Raw genomic sequence first — 17,126 nt, 5'->3', positions numbered from 1 at the left:
TGTTTCTTCTATTTCTTTTTTTGTAGGGCCACACCTGAGGCATATGGAAGTTCTCAGGCTAGGGGTTGAATTGGAGCTGTAGCTGCCAGCCTATGCCACAGCCACAGCAACTCAGGATCTGAGCCACATCTGCAACCTATACCACAGCTCACGGCAACACTGGATCCTTAACCAACTGTGGGGGGCCAGGAATTGAACACACATCTTCATGGATACTAGTCAGGGTTGTAATTCACTGAGCCACAATGTGTACTCCTGTTTCTTCTATTTCATTGGCCAGAATGAAGTCCTATGGCTGCAAGGGAGGTTGCAAAATATAGTCTTTCCCTGCCCCCCGCCAGGTGGCCATATATCCAACTAGAAATAGGGGGTATCATTACTAACTATTGAGGTGAAGGAAGGAGTTTCCGTTGTGGCTCATCAGGTTAAGAACCCAGCTAGTATTCATGAGGATATGGGCTTGATCCTTGCCCTCGATCAGTGGGTTAAGGATCCAGCATTGCCACAAGCTGTGGTGTAGGTCGCAGCTGTGGCTCAGATACAGTGTGGCTGCGGCTGCGGCCAGCAGCTGCAGCTCTGATTCAACCCTTAGCCTGGGAATTTCCATATGCCATGGGTGCAGCCCTGAAAAAAAATTTTTCTTTTTAATTAAAAAAGTTTTAAAATGGAGTTCCTGTCGTGGCGCAGTGCTTAACGAATCCGACTAGGAACCATGAGGTTGCGGGTTCGGTCCCTGCCCTTGCTCAGTGGGTTAACGATCCGGCGTTGCCGTGAGCTGTGGTGTAGGTTGCAGACGTGGCTCAGATCCCGCGTTGCTGTGGCTCTGGCATAGGCCGGTGGCTACAGCTCCAATTGGACCCCTAGCCTGGGAACCTCCATATGCCGTGGGAGCGGCCCAAAGAAATAGCAAAAAGACAAAAAAAAAAAAGTTTTAAAATAAGATCAAAGAAAATGAGGTGAAGGATATGAGGAGAGAGTAGCAGATTCAACCACATAGGAGGACCAAACAAGTGCCAAGTAGCACATAGGGCTTTGTGAGCCTAGCTGGGACCATTCATTTCTTCAGCAGCTCAGGGCAGGTGGGAATAGAGGGAAAGACATCAGAGGCTGGGAGCTGGTGGTTGGGTGACTGAGGTTTGATGGGGAGAGGGGTTCTTGGGAGGGGCTGAGACTTATTTGACTGGTTTTCTGAGGGGTCCAGACTAGGCAGAAAGGCATATTCAGGCAGGAGAGACTGAAGCCTGGAGGTCTTTTTTTGAGGGGGAGGGGTCACACCTGCGGTTTGTGGAAGTTCCTGGGTCAGGAATGGGACTTGTGCCACAGCAGTGACAATGCTGAATCCAGAACCGCTAGGCCACCAGGGAACTCCAAGGCTGGAGGTCTTTTTTTTTTTTAGGGTCACACCCGAGGCATGTGGAGGTTCTCAGGCTAGGGGTGAATTGGAACTATAGCTGCTGGCCTGCACCACAGCTCACAGCAATGCTGGATCCTTAACCCACTGAGCAAGGCCAGGGATTGAACCTGTGTCCTCCTAAATAGTAATCGGATTTGTTTCCGCTGAGCCACGAGGGGAACTACAAGGCTGGAGATCTTCGTGAGGAAGATGCTGGTTGGAGAGAAGCCTGAGCGTCCTTCTTTGAGACACAACATGTGTGTTGTTGCAGGCGAGCCTTTCAGAATGAGGGTCCAGGGTGGCTGTTGGGGGAGCCAGAGTGGAGCTCTAGGGCCAAGCAGGTGGGCTGGGCCTTCGCAGTGGATGCCTCTGTTTTATCAGCTGTCTTGGCCAAGGGCTTTTTCAGTTGTAGAAACAGTAACAGATGGAAGTAACAGATGGGGCCAGAAGGGGAATTATTAATGACAGAGGGGAGTCTCAATAGCTCTCAGTCACTAGAAGAGGACCTTCATGAGGGACTGGGACCCTGAATTGGAAAGCCATCAAGAACCCCACCAGGATCTCCAGCATGGCTCACATTTCAGAGGAAAAGCATCTTTTCAGTTCCCTCAAAACTCGAGCTCACAGTAGGGAGGAAACGAAGGGGATTTTCTTCTAAAATTTTTCCTATAATGTTTTCTTTAAAAAAGTATAAAGTAGGGAGTTCCCATCATGGTGTGGGGGAAACGAATCTGACTAGGAACCCTGAGATTGTAGGTTTGATCCCTATCCTTGCTTAGTGGGTTAAGGATCCAGCATTGCCGTGAGCTGTGGTGTGGGTCGCAGATGTGGCTTGGATCTGGCATTGCTGTGGCTATGGTGTAGGCCGGCAGCTGGAACTCCCATTCGACTCCTGGGAACCTCCATATGCTGCAGGTGCGGCCCTAAAACAAACAAACAAAAAAAACCAAAGCATGAAGTAACATGTAACATGTGGACATTGCAATGAGTGAAATAATGCAATGATGAATAAACCTAAAGTCAGGAGACTGTCCACCTCCAATTCTCTGTTCCTCTCCTGAAGATCTCACTACTTCTTCTTCTTCTTCTTCTTTTTTTTTTTTTTTTTTTTTTTGGCTGAGCCCATGGCAGGCATGTGGAAGTTTCCTGGCCAGGGCTCAAACCCACACCACAGCAAAGACCCAAGCCATTGCAGTGACAACCCTGGAGCCTTAAGATCCATGATGCAAGAGAACTCCCACCGCTTGTTGAGAAGTGTACTCTGTTTCTGCCTCATGCTTCAAAGTTGCTTCAAGTTGTTTTGTTCAGGCCGGTTTCCATAGTCAGCCCATCATTGTTCAGCATTTGAAATCTTTCCAGTTTCCACTGTTACAAAGGGCCCTTCTGTGAACACTGTGGATAAAATGCTTCTTAGCTCCAGATTATTTCTTTGGGGAGGTACATAGCTAGGAATGGTATTATAGGGTCAAAGGGTCTGACTAGCTTCATAGCTCTTGTGGCCTACTATGCACAGAGGGTTAGGAAGGTATTTTAAGAGGATTCAAATTACTACTGCTTTCATATCCTTTTTTTTTTTTTAATTTTATTTTTAGAACTATAACCAAGGCACATGGAGATTCCCAGGCTAGGGGTCAAATCGGAACTGTTGCTGCCGACCTATGCCACAGCCATAGCAGTGCAGGATCCAAGATGCTTCTGCAACCCACACCATCGCTCACAGCAATGCCAGATCCTTAACATACTGAGAGGCTGGGGATCAAACCTGCATACTCAGGGGTACTCGTCCGATTCATTTCTGCTGAGGCATAATGGGAGCTCCTGTTTTTTTTTTTTTTATAAATATAGTTAGTGATCTTGGAGAGGACAGGTCAGGATCTTTAATGGTATTGTAGGAGTGTTTTTTTTTTTGTCGTTGTTGTTGTTTGTTGTTGTTGCTATTTCTTGGGCCGCTCCCGCGGCATATGGAGGTTCCCAGGCCAGGGGTTGAATCGGAGCTGTAGCCACCAGCCTATGCCAGAGCCACAGCAACGCGGGATCCGAGCCGCGTCTGCAACCTACACCACAGCTCACGGCAACGCCGGATCGTTAACCCACTGAGCAAGGGCAGGGACCGAACCCGCAACCTCATGGTTCCTAGTCGGATTCGTTAACCACTGCGCCATGATGGGAACTCCGGGAGCTCCTGTTTTTATATTTATTAAAATTCTATCCTTTCGGGGAAGGGGGTGGAGGAAGGGACATATTCTAGGTGGCAAACGAAAGGCAGCAGAAGTTCATCTCAGAAACACTGACATATCCCTCTGCTTATGAGGGAGGGGGTTATTAAAAAAGTTGTGGTAGGAGTTTCCTGGTGGCTCAGTGGGTTAAGGATCCTGTATTGTCACTGCTGTGGCTTGGGACATTAAGTAGCTCTGAGAGCTCACTAACTCCAGCAAAGTGAGAGCCTGTGAGCTGAAGGTCTCTTAAGTTCCCTTTTGGTTTTGTTGACTTAAAAAATTAGACCACCTGGAAGTTGAGAGTTAGGTTTTACTTGGGGTAAAACTAGCACTTAAGACCAGGAGATAGCATTTTAGGTAGCCCAGAGAAACCGCTTTGAGGAGGTGAGGGGGAGCTAGGATATATGAATTTTTGTAATGAAGAGAAGGTAATGGGAACACAAGATTTACAGAAAGCCCGTTTCTTTGGGCAGGTGTAAAGGCCTGGGCTTACTGGAATCACTCCTTTGATAATACAGCTCAGCTGTGGGCCAGTGTTGGTTTCTTTCCCGAGTTCCCTCAGGGCTCACTGGCCCACCCTCGGGAGTGGCTGTTCACACAGGTGACCATGACATCTTTTGTTTTGTCCACTTAACTGCAGCCCTGGAGGCAGTGTTTCAGATCGCTCTGAAATACTGCCCCCAAGAGCAAAGGGGGAATATTAAGATTAAGTCATAAAGGTGAAGGGGGAGTTGTGGGCAGTCATGTGCTCATCTTACAGAAGTTGCTGCTGGTCCTGTGACAGTTACTACTAGTCAGTCATCAGTCATCATTGAAGGACTTCTAGTGTTTTTCTAGATACGAGGAGATGCAAGAATGGGGCTCATAAAATCTCCTGAAAATATCTACCTGGAGACCTGTTCTTCCAGTTTTCCCAGAGCACAGAGGGCCTCACTCCTGGTCTCCACCCTGAGCTCCAAGCAGCGGGGCTGCAGGTCGGCAGCTGCCACGGCTTATGTTCTACTCCATGCAGAGGCTGATGGCAAGTCCAAACTTCAGCTCACAGCTTGGAGTCCTTCCTGTAACCTCTGTGTGGGCTCCTCTGCCACCTGCCTTGCATTTATCTGGCTGTTGGGGTGATCACGTTGTGCCTAGACTTAGGAAACCTGCAGATGGGGGCAGCCAGGCAGCCTCCATCTCACCACTGAAGCCAACCAGTGAGGCATCTAGTTCAGACCAACCCTTGCCCCTTTACTCAGCTCTTTCACATCACCCGCCGTAATGCACACTTCCCCGTTGAGCTCCCCAGTGGGAAGTAAGAGCTGCAGTGCAGGGGTGGTGGAGAGGAGTGTGTGTGTGTGTATAAGCCAAGGCCTCTGTCTGCTGGCTGCCCCTAAGGATTATAGATCGTCACAGATGGGGGGGACCCTGGGTTTGCCCCTCCTTGGTTTAGTGTAACCTTGGATAAATGTCCTTCCCATTTCAGGCATCAATTTCCCAATTGGTACAATGATGGAATGAGACTAAGTGAGCTTTAAGGGCCTGCCCTAAAAGGCTGAGATTTCCTTCCCTTGGGCTTGTAGGTATCTGTCCCTTAGGGGAAGGCGGGGTCTGGGTCAGAGAAGAAGTAGAGGTGAGCGGTTTTGTGGGCCACCCAGGCCTTTCTTATTCTGGAATAAGGTGAGGATTGAAGGCTAGAAAGGATTGAGACTGCTTCCTTCTCCAATAAGGCCCCTGGCTGATTTTTTAGCCTGGTTCTCAAATGTGGGCTTCCCTCTAGTTCCCTCCTCTAGTGGCTGAGGCACTTCCTGTCCTCTCCCATCTCGCTCCTCAATCCCTTTCTTCTACTCCAATTCTGGGACAATTAATGGTAGGGCTTTGGGAGGGGCTGTGTTTGTTGGGAAGGGGACAATTTCCCTTCCTTTCTTTGGTTCTTTTTGGTTGGTCAAATAATTAAAATGACATAAGACAGATTAACAGGGGAAAGTCAAATTCAATTTCATATATGTAGGAACTGCACAAGCATGTGATGGTCAGAGACAGGTAAAATGGTATATACACCATCCTGAGTTAAGAAAGGGGGTGGGGGAGTTCCCGATGTAGCTCAGTGGAAATGCATCTGACTAGTATCCACGAGGACGCAGGTTTGATCCCTGGCCTCGCTCAGTGTGTTAAAGCTCTGGGGTTGCTGTGAGCTGTGGTATAGGTCGCAGATGCGGTTCTGATTTGGCGTTGCTGTGGCTGTGATGTAGACGGCAGCTATAGCTCTGATTCAACCCCTAGCTTGGGAACCTCCATATGCCGGCGGGGGTTGGGGGGTGGGGAGAGAAAGAAATGAGATAGGGATCTGAGCTTCCCAAGGGCGGGAAGGTCATTCACAGGATTTGTAGTAATCAGGTATCTGCTCTGACATATAGATGGGGCCACTTTTGGGGGGGGGGGGTCTTTTTAGGACCAAACCTGAGGCATATGGAAGTTCCCAGGCTAGGGGTTGAATCAGAGCTGCAGCTGCGGGCCTAGGACACAGCTCAGGGCAACACCAGGTCCTTGACCCCACTGAGTGAGGCCAGAGATGGGCCCTACCTCACCTCATGATTACTAACCTGCTGAGCCACAATGGGAACTCCTAGATAGAGCCACTTAGATAAAATTCATCTCTGTTTACTCATTTTCTGGGGAAATTTCCCAATATAAATTCTTCCACGTGGTTAAGGGAGGAGGCAGTAATTTCCTTTGAGCCCACAGGGTCCAAAAAGTGCAGAAGTTTCCACGTGCCTAAGTAGCACATTTCAGAGACCTGTTCTGAAACCCTACATACCTAATATTGTTACCTGTCTGGGGCGGGGGGCGGGGGGACTGTGCACATAAAATATTAAAGAGGGAAAATCGGGGCCCAGAATGAAGCTATACGCAGGCACAGCCATGTAAATATTTAAGAGAGCGTGGGTCAGGTAGTGAGTCTGAGCACTGTGAGAGTTTAGAAAAAGTAGTTAATCCTTTTGAGTGTGGATTCTCACCTAAAAAATGGTACCATAAATAGAAAATGGTATGTTACAGAAGAAATAGGAGGCTTGAAAGATATTTTATATACATAATCCCCAAGGGAGACATTGATTTATGTGTTCTTTTTTGACTTCTCCCTTCCTTTCAGTTCCTTTATCCTTCTTCCTCCCATTCTCCTTCAAAACGCCTTTCAGCCTCCGCCCTCCGTCTTCCTCCCCCTCCCGATCTTCTCTTGCGCAGGCGCCCTGTGAGGCGCTGAGTCAGGCTGCGGGCCGGCTCCCTACCCCACCCCCTGCAAAGCAGTTTGCGCCTGCGTGGTTGGGCGGCTTTAGGGCGGGGTAGGTTTATATTCGCAGAGGATCAGCTGACACTCTGCATTGCAGTGTGCGGAGTCAGGCGGCGTCATGTACACCTTGTTCCTCTTGGCTGGCCTTCTGGGCGCGGGTAAGCCCTGGGTCCCTCAGCCTTGGGAAGGGGGGGTCTCCTACAGAACGATACCTCCCCATGCTGGGGAGCAGGCTGTACCGTTTCGCGCCCGGTACCGGTCGGCGCCGTTCTGCTCCCCGTAGGGACTGGCGACCGGCACGCACTGCGCAGGCGCCTGCACAACGCTGGTACCTGCACTACGCGGAAGGGTTGCGGGAAGCCTGGGGGCGCTTGGGAGACTCGGTCTGGGGTCGCGAGGGTAGATGGGCAGGGTGGCAGTGTCAGGTAAGTAGCATCTACCTCAGGGCTTGAGTTGCCCCTTAGTTGGGCTTCCCGGGGCCTGCCTTTAAGCTGCCGGTCCAGCTCGTGGGATGACAGCTTCTGCAGCCCAGATGTGCTTGTGCGGGGCGCAAGCAGTCGAGATGTGCTGGAGCCTCAACCGGCTGGACCCACTTTGACCCTTGACCTCATTTGCCCCAGTTTTTAAGCGTATTGAAGTTGCTGGAAGCACATAGGTATGTCTTTTATGTGGGTGTTTATTTTTGCCTATGTGAGTACATATACTACAAGTTGAGATGATAACAGGGTTTTTGTAGTCCTGATGCGTTTGCGGTGGAGTCCTGTTTCATCTTGCACACCCATTAGCTGGTTTTAGCAGTGGCCTTTATTTTGGGGGAACATCTGAAGTATCTAAGATATTGTGCACAGGAGTGTTCTTACACCTGCTAATTGTCCTGAAATAGTACTGATGGTTGTTAAAAAAAAATCACAGTTTATGAAGGCAACGCTTGGGAACCAGCAACCCTCCCTTACAGCATTTGGAAAAAGTCCCCAGTGCCCTCCGGATGAACCCCCACGCCCAACTCTTGCCTTCACATCCTAACCTCATTTAAATCATGGTAAAGGGAGGAGAGTTCCATCATGGCTCAGCGGTTAACGAACCTGACTAGCACCCATGAGGCATTGGGTTTGATCCCTGGTCCCCCTTAGTGGGTTAGGGATCCGGCTTTGCCGTGAACTGTGGTGTAGGTCCCAGACACGGCTCTGATTCATCCAGCCTTTCTGTGGCTCTGGCGTAGGCCTGCGGCTACAGCTCGGATTGAACCCCTAGCCTGGGAACCTCCATATGCCGTGGGTGAGGCCCTAAACAAACAAACAAAAAATCACAGTAAAGGGAAAGGAGTGAGGTTGATGGATGTGGGCCCGTATTTTAATTTATTATAGACAGAGAGGATCCCAAGTCTGGAAGTTGTCAGGTAATAGTCTACTGAGGGATATAAACCAGATCTTTAAGTCCAACCTCAATTTCTGTTTCTAGTTAAATGTAATTTAAGGACTAACTTCCATTCTGACTCAGCAGCCATGTAAATTTTAATAGCAACAAAATGGATGAGAGAGTTGATCAAAGAAATAAGATATTTATAGGTGAGGTAGACTGAAAGTGTTTTTCTAATGTTAGTTTTCATTCATTCTCATGAATGTGTCATAACCTTAAACCAAACCCTTAAACTTGGTTTACTTGTAGATTATGAAAAGCAATCTGCGTATAAAGAAAGATTTTTTGCTTTATAGTCAGTGAAGAAACATTTTCTTGTTGGGGTTGGTAACTGCTTGTTGTCAACTGATTGAGAGAAATTTTTTGTTTTTAGAGTATCACTTTGTTCTTCTGGGCAATGAATCACTTCCTCACGAGACCCTTACGAGTTCTGAATCACCCAAAAAGGACTCAATTGTTTCTTTAGAAATGTAAAGCCCTCTGGTGCATATGGCAGTGGCTAACCTGACTGTTAACGTAGACCCCCTCTTCCCTGAACAGTTGGGTGTTAATTATGGCCTTGCTCTAACCTTGCTGCCCAGCCTTTAGGGTTATGCCGAGGTCATGCTCCTAATGCAGTGTGTGAATGCTTGCTTGCTTTGACAGCTCTGGCCCCAGTGTAGCTTTTTGGAAATGTTTTCCTAAATTTTTAATGTTGATATTGAGCTTGTTAATGAAGGTGCCTAGTGACTTCACTCAAAACCTGCTCCCTGAGAGCTTAGAACTTGCCATTCCCCACAGTACCAGGGAGCCATCGTGAACTTGGAAAGGCTTTATGCTTTGCAGTTTTTTTTTTTTTTTTTTTTTTTTGTCGTTTCTAGGGCTGCTCCTGTGGCATATGGAGGTTCCCAGGCCAGGGGTCTAATTGGAGCTGCAGCCGTCAGCCTACACCACGGCCACAGCAACGTGGGGTCCGAGCTGCGTCTGCAAACTACACCACAGCTCACAGCAACGCTGGATCCTTAACCCACTGAGCAGGGCCAGGGATTGAACCCACAACCTCATAGTTCCTAGTTGGATTCATTAACCACTGAGCCATGATAGGGAACTCCGCTTTGTGTTTTAATGATATCCTCGTGGTAGAGACATTTGCCTTTGAGTTACCTTTCTACTCATCCAGTTTCCCCTCCTTTTTCTCCACCTGAAAAAGAAATGGCGGTGAGAGCATTGGGAGTATTTCCTGTAACCTCTTGGGAGTGAAGACACTGAAGCCCCCAGAAATGACTCCCCCAATTTGTAGTGTAGTCCATTTACTGAGGAAGTCAGAATCAAAACTCATGACTCCTGACAGTGCTTTTTCTGTGTCCTTCCATCAACACAAACTTCTTAACTCTTTTTTTTTTTTTTTTTTAATGGCCATATCCATAGCATGAAGTTCCTGGACTAGGGATTGAATTTGAGCTGCCACTGTGACTTAGGTTGCATCTGCAGCAGCAGCACTGGATCCTTAACCTACTGCACTGGCCTGGGAATTGAACTTGAGTGTCTACAGTTGGATTCTTAACCTACTGAGCCACAGTGGGAACTCCAAACCTCTTAATTCTTTTTTTTTTTCGCTTTTTAGGGCCGCATCTGGGGCATATGGAAGTTCCCAGGCTAGGGGTCCAGTCAGAGCTGTAGCCCCCAATCTATGCCATAGCCACAGCAACACAGGATCCAAGCTGAGTCTGCAACCTATACCACAGCTCACGGCAACTACGGATCCTTAACCCACTGGGCAAGGCTAGGGGTCCAACCTGCATCCTCATGGTTCCTAGTCGGGTTTGTTAACTGCTGAGTCACGAAGGGAACTCCCTAAACCTCTTAACTCTTTACAGAGTTACTGGGCTATAATCCGCATACAGAGAACATGCAGGTTTTTAAGTGTACACATTGAGGTGTTGCCACAGAGTGAACGAACCTACAAGCAGCCCCCAAGGTTAAGGAGTAGCATCCAGAAGCCCCTGTGCCTCACCAGGCCCTCTAACTTGTCCCAAAGGAAACTGCTTGTTTAGCCTCTAGCACTGTTGATGTGAAAACCTAACTTGCTGTGCTTGAGCTTTTTATAAATGGGATCATATAGTAAGGATATACTATTGGGTGATTCCTGTAGTGGAAAAAGGCAGGCCCAGTGTTAATGAGGTGATAAGTACAAAGTGTGCCTGGGATGTGGTACATACTCCTTGAAGCTTAGCTGCCCCTACTGTCACTTGGGTAGCAGCTGGCCAGCTGAAGGGCATTTACCCAGCACTGAGGCAGGTAGCTCTCTAGGGATGCTAGAATGTGATATGTACAATACATACTCGTTTGATAGCTTCTTATTTTAAGTTGCAAGACTGAACTTACAGCATAGCCTGCTGGATATCAGCAACTCCAGGTCTCACCTGCCAGGAGTTGCGATAGTTCCCCTGTTAATCATTCATTTTTTAGTCAGTAATCAGTTTTACTCTGACAGATACTAATGTAATTCATGAAGGGCTTTTTTGTATTAACCAATCAAGGGTTTGGTAAGTGCTTTAATTGCATTTGTCAAAGCTTATCCAGTACCTCCTGAGAGAGTTGAAGTATATTGGATCAAGTGGTCTGGATTTTTCTAGATCAGGGGAAGAATTTACACCTCCATTTTCTTGGGATGTGAAACTGGATGGCCAGGCTGTGGCTTGACTGGATGGGGAAGAGGAAGGGAGGACATGGTGTTGCTGGCTGGGGGAAGTACCTAATAAGACTGGGAAGCTCTCAAGGCCAAGACCAGGCCCCTTGGGCAAAGGGGCACTGCAGCTTAGAGGCAGTTTTCTAGCTTGGGCATTGTAGATTGCCAGATGGCAGGCTGCAGGCTTTACTCCTGGCACCTATTTGGTTTTTCTGCCTCCTGGAAGGAGGGTCTGGATTTTCTTTAAATCAACAAAAGAGAATACTAATTACGTTGCCGTGCCTGTTTTTCCTTTTTGCTATTTTAAAATCATTTAAAAACTGCTGGTTGGAGTTCCCATCCTAGCTCAGCAGTAACAAACCCCACTAGCATCCATGAGGATGCAGGTTTGATCCCTGGCCTCAGTCAGTGGGTTAAGGATCTGGTGTTGGCATGAACTGTGGTGTAGGTCACAGACACGGCTTGGATCTGGCGTCACTGTGGCTGTGGCGTAGATTGGCAGCTGCAGCTCCAATTCGACCTCTAGCCTGGGAACCTCCATATGCTGCACTTGAGGCCCTAAAAAGCAAAAATAAATGAGTAATAAAGGATGAAGAATTGACGGTTGCAAGAGCACTTGTTGCTTTACTTTTGTTCTTTGGAGTTTCAGAAAGTAACCTGAATTAAGGCCTTGAGTAATGGCCTGTGCACTGAAAAGTAATCTGTCCAAATTCCATGTGTTCTTGTGGAATTCGTGACTCTTTATGACTAAGATGAATCGGTAGAAGTTTAACTGTATCACGTCTCTCTATGACCGTGGGCAGTTTTCTTTAGCTGTGCTTCCTCATCTCTAAAATGGGGTTAATAATCATTCCTCTCTAATTGGGTTGTAGTGATGCTTCAATAAATTACTATGTGACTGGGCTTAGGTAGTATTATAAGGTTTGTTATTACACCAGGAATAAAAACAATACCGTGTTAACGTCCTGGTCCCATGAGCACAGTGATTCCTCTCTACCCTTGATTTTGTGATGTCTCCTGCCTTCTGCCATTTCAAAGGATGTCGTAAATTTAACAAAACAAAACTGAATTGACTTGTACGTATGTATGCCGGACATAATTACTGGGTCAGAAAACACCAGGTAGGTAGGCAGCCATTAGCAGGGAAGTCGGAGTCTGTATTCCAGGCAGCTAAACTCTCAGTTTGTACCTTAGTCTTGAACGGAGTGGCCCAGCAGAGCAGGGCTGGTTCCAGGTAACCTGAATACTTAGATTCTAGGCCCGTTGTCACTAAGCTACTGGGGGTAAGTGTGGTCAGCAGCACCCCACCCACCTCACCCCCTGTTTCCCCATCCGTCGGTGGAGGCGAACTGTTTAGATAACAACTGCACACAGTAAACAAGTTCCATCAGGGTGACGGTGCACAGAGCAAAAAGCATGTTTCCTTCCCACCTCTGACCTCCATGCCTTTCTCAGAGGCGGCCTGACACCGACTCCTGCTTTCTGTGGCTCCTTACAGGTGGCTGTGTGTAAGACTTGCCCTTCTCTTTTTTTCGCACAAACCATAGGACACTGCCTGTTGTGCTCTTTGCTCTTTTTTTAAAATCGTGGGATGCTCTAGACCTCCAGAGAAGTGGAGGAGCGTAATGAACACGTAAATATGTAAATATATAACACCCTAGTTAAAAAATAGAACAACCCACCTCCCGCCGCAGATGACCACCTTCCCGGGCTCGCTGTTCATCATCCCTCTGCACATCTTTCTTTATACTTTCATACAGATAAGTGTCACCTTCACTGGTATGTGTTTAGTGAGGTTCATTCATTTTGAAAATGTTTAGATCTACTTCATTCATTTTCACCACAGTACAGTATTCCATTTATACTGTACTTATATCCCATTCAGTTTTTAGACATTTAGATTATCTCCAGTTTTTGTTGTTGTTGTTGTTACAGACTGGTTCTATAACTATTCTTGTGCACGTGGACAGACATTTCCTTAGAGGATATACTGAGGAAGAAAGTTCCTGAGTTGTGAAGTATGTCTGTTTTCACCTTAATTAGAAATTGCTGGAGTTCCCGTCATGGTGCAGTGGAAACGAATCCAACTAGAAACCATGAGGTTGCAGGTTTGATCCCTGGCCTCGCTCAGTGGGTTAAGGATCTGGCGTTGCTGTGAGCTGTGGTGTAGGTCACAGACGCTTTTCATATCTGGCGTGGCTGTGGCATAGGTTGGCAGCTGTAGCTCTGATTGGACCCCTGGCCTGGGAACCTTCACATGCCACAGGTGCAGCCCTAAAAAGACAAAAAAAAAAATGCTGAATGACTCTTTAAATGATTTTAGGAATTTATATTCCCAGAGTATATGCAGTTTTGAGTTGAATTATTAACATTTGATGTCAAATGTTAAGTTTTTCTATAGAAGAGTGGTTTTCATTTGTATTTCTCCTTTTATTTGTATTCTTGTAGGTTGTTTCATGTTGATATAGGTAGATCTATACTGTTACCTTTCTAAAAAAAAAGTTTAAAAATTTTGAATAATTTTAATTAATAGAAAAGTTACAAAGCTAGTACAGTGAGTTTCCGTATACCCTTCCCCCAGCTTCCCATGCTGTTAACATTTTATATAATATAACCACTGTACATTTATCAAAAGTAAGAAATTAACATCAGGACATTACTGTTAACTAGACTGCAAACTTTATTTGGATTTTACCAGTTTTCCCACTAATATCATGTTTCTGTTCCGGGATTCAATTTGGAGTACCACATTGTACTTCGTTGTCATATCTCTTTTTGGCTGCGCCCACAGCATCCGGGGTCAGGGATTGGACCCACATCACAGCTGCAACCCAGATCACTCTAGTGACAACACCAGATCCTTAACCTGTTGTGCCACCAGGGAACTTCTGTCATAACTTGTAATCACCTCCTACCTCCCAGCTGTTAAAAAAATAGCTGCAGAGTATTTTACAGTATTGTATGGATATGTCAATTCAGTTAAACCTATTGATGGACACCTGTGTCACAGAAAAAAGTGAGATGGATTCTAGTGACACTTTTAAATTTTAAAACTGAATTCTGGACATATTGTGATAGATATTGCTTTGGAAAAGGGCCTTTTTTTTTTTTTTTTTTTAAGTTGAACCCACGGAATATGGAGGTTCCCAGGCTAGGGGTCGAATTGGAACTCTAGCTGCTGGCCTACAGCACAGCCACAGCCATGCGGAATCCTAGCCATATCTCTGACCTACACCACAGCTTTTGGCAACGCCAGATCCTTAACCCACTGAGTGAGGCCAAGGATCAAACCCTTATCCTAATGGATACTAGCTGGGTTTGTTATTGCTGAGCCGCAATAGGAACGCCCAGAAAAAAACTTGTAGATAAGATTGAAGGAGATGCTATGGAAAGTTTCTTTGGCCAGTCTTAATGATGTCACTTATTACAGTTTTAAAAAAAAACCCAACCAAACCCCAAAACACCTCTAACAGCTGTGCTGGGATGCTCTCCTGTATATGTAGGCAGTGATACAAGGTCACCTGGCTTCCTATCTCATTAGGATTAAAACCTAAAATTTGGAGTTCCCTGGTGGCTCAGTAGGTTACAGATCTGGCGTTGTCACTGCTGTGTCTCGGGTTCATTCCATCCCTGGAGCTTCTGCATGCTGCAGGTGTGGCCAACAACAACAAAAACCATCTCAGATTTATTCTGCCTGGTGATGGCATCTGGCCCTTGGCTGATCTTCAGAGTTCTTCCTCTCCCTCCCTCCCAGTGGGTCAGGGCTGCCATTCAACCCTCTGCTGCCTTATGCTCAGAACCTTTGCATTTTGTGTTCTACCTGTCTGGGACATCTTCCTTTCCAGATAAGGCGTGTGGTTCACTCCCTGCTTAGCTGTGGCCTTGCCAGAATTGCCCTCTGCTCTGCCTAAGTGGCCATGCCATCCTGCCTCTGCTCTTCTTTGCTGTACGCACTGCCTCTGCTAAGTATGGTATATTTTTATCATTTGCTGTCTTCATCATTTGCAGGATCTGCAGCATGTGTAACGGTGCTTGGCACGGGGCAGGTGCTCCACCTTGCTGAGCAGAGGTGTGAGGTGTAGCAAATAGACCTCAGCTCAGTAAGTGCTCTGCTGGTGGATTGGTGTGCGTGGAACTTTCGTGCTGGTGGTACTAGTTCTCTATCACCATTAAACTAAGCATTTTCTTTTATTAGCTGAAGTTAACTTTTTAAAATTTTATTTATTTATTTTTGTCTTTTTGCCATTTCTTGGGCCGCTTTCTCGGCCTATGGAGGTTCCCAGGCTAGGGGTCTAATCGGAGCTGTAGCTGCTGGCCTACGCCAGAGCCACAGCAACCTGGGATCCGAACTGCGTCTGCAACCTACACCACAGCTCATGGCAATGCCGGATCCTTAACCCACTGAGCAAGGCCAGGGATTGAACCCACAACCTCATGGTTCCTAGTCAGATTCGTTAACCACTGCGCCACGACAGGAAGTCCTGAAATTAACTTTAAGAAAAAGTGTTTAGGGGTTTACAAATCAAGAGAGACTTCAGACTCAAGAGACGTGTTGTCCTTATTATAGTTTATGGAGTTCTGGTTGTGGTGCAGTGGAAATGAATCTGACTAGTTTCCATGAGGATGTGGGTTCGATCCCTGGCCTCGCTTGGTGGGTCGGGGTCCAGCATGCTGTGACTGTGGCGTAGGTCAGCAGCTGTAGCTCCAATTCGACCCCTAGCCTGGGAATTTCCATGTGCCATGGGTTGCAGCCAAAAAAAAAAAAAAAAGTTTGTGTTCAGGTTAAAGGGGGCCCACCCTCCCCTAAACCTGCTGGAGAGGATTTTTATGTAGGTAATAGGGACACTGGAGCCTAAAGTAACTTAGTGGCCCTGATATGAGGTGAAGCTAAAAAAGGAACCAGCTGTAATTTGAGGAAGTTATTTCCCCTCTGGTTCCAGAACTTAGGTGTTTATAAATGTTTAACCCAGCGGTTCTCAAACTTTTGGTCTCAACATCACTGTATACTCATAAGTCATTGAGGGACCTCATAGAGCCTTTGTTAATGTGGGTTAAATAGTCCTTCAAAAAAAACCCGAAAGACCGTTATATGTTACCATAATTGTGATTTTTTTTAATGCAAAGTAACTTTTCCTAAACATAAACACATTTAGTGAGACCAGTGGCTTGTTTTACATCTTTGCAATCTTGTCAACACCTGGCTGGATTTTCAGCTACTTGTGATCAGTCTTTTGCATTGTCACATGTCATAGGCTTTCGGAAAGGTTCCACTGCACATTTGTGACTGAGCGAAAAAGGCAACTAACTTCTTCATGTTGGGAGAATTTTGGCCTCCCAGCACCCCTGAGGAACGTCTGAGACCCCCAGGGTTCTTTGGACCACACTGTGAGTGAGAAGCCCAGTGTTGCTGACGTGAGGGAACTTATAGGCATCGAAGTAGCTAACACTTCCCGAGAGTATATTGAGCCCCCAGCACTGTTCTAAGTGCTTTTTGCTTAACATTGATTTAATCCTCATAGTAGCCCTCTCAGGTGAGAGCAACTGGATCAGGATGCTGGGGGTATTCTAATATCCTGCCCTAAACCATGCTGTGCTCTGAATTTTATTTTATTTTATTTTTTTTTGTCTCTTTGCCTTTTTGGGGCCGCTCCCACAACATAAGGAGGTTCCCAGGCTAGGGGTCTAATCAGAGTTGTAGTTGCCAGCCTACGCCACGGCCACAGCAACGCAGGATCCGAGCCGTGTCTGCCACCCACACCATAGCTCACGGTAACACTGGATCCATAACCTATTGAGCAAGGGCAGGGATCGAACCCTCAACCTCATGGTTCCTAGTCGGATTCGTTAACCACTGAGCCACGACGGGAACTCCCTCTGCTCTGAATTTTAGACTTCAGCATTTCCAATGAGGCAGTATTCTTTCTACGTTTTAACTAAAGTAAAAAGGTGACATTTAGGAGTTCCCGTGGTGGCATGGTGGTTAACGAATCTGACTGGGAACCATGAGGTTGTGGGTTTGATCCCTGGCCTTGCTCGGTGGGTTAAGGATCTAGCGTTGCTGTGGCTGTGGCGTAGGCCGGCGGCTACAGTTCCAATTGGACCCCTAGTCTGGGAACCTCCATATCCTGTGGGAGGCGGCCCTAGAAAAGGCAAAAAGACAAAAAA

At 46.9% G+C, this 17,126-nt stretch overlaps 1 protein-coding gene across 4 annotated transcripts in view; it reads left to right on the top strand.

Annotated features, from left to right (window-relative positions):
* Window positions 1-6,898: 6,898 nt before the first annotated feature.
* The window catches only part of PSAP (prosaposin), a 34,260-nt gene continuing 24,032 nt past the window's right edge, over window positions 6,899-17,126 (top strand). For 3 of the 4 annotated variants that reach the window (XM_047759780.1, XM_047759781.1, XM_047759779.1), the window contains exon 1: window positions 6,899-7,035. In XM_047759780.1, coding sequence (XP_047615736.1) covers window positions 6,996-7,035 — 40 coding nt within the window. In that variant the 5' untranslated portion in view covers window positions 6,899-6,995. The remainder of the gene's footprint in view (window positions 7,036-17,126) is intronic. The other variant, XM_047759782.1, reaches the window with a different exon arrangement.

The sequence above is a fragment of the Phacochoerus africanus genome, chromosome 15, assembly GCF_016906955.1.
Source record: "Phacochoerus africanus isolate WHEZ1 chromosome 15, ROS_Pafr_v1, whole genome shotgun sequence".
NCBI lineage: Eukaryota > Metazoa > Chordata > Mammalia > Artiodactyla > Suidae > Phacochoerus > Phacochoerus africanus.
The sequence above is the reverse complement of the archived record's forward strand: the minus strand, read 5'-3'. Positions and strand labels throughout refer to the sequence as shown.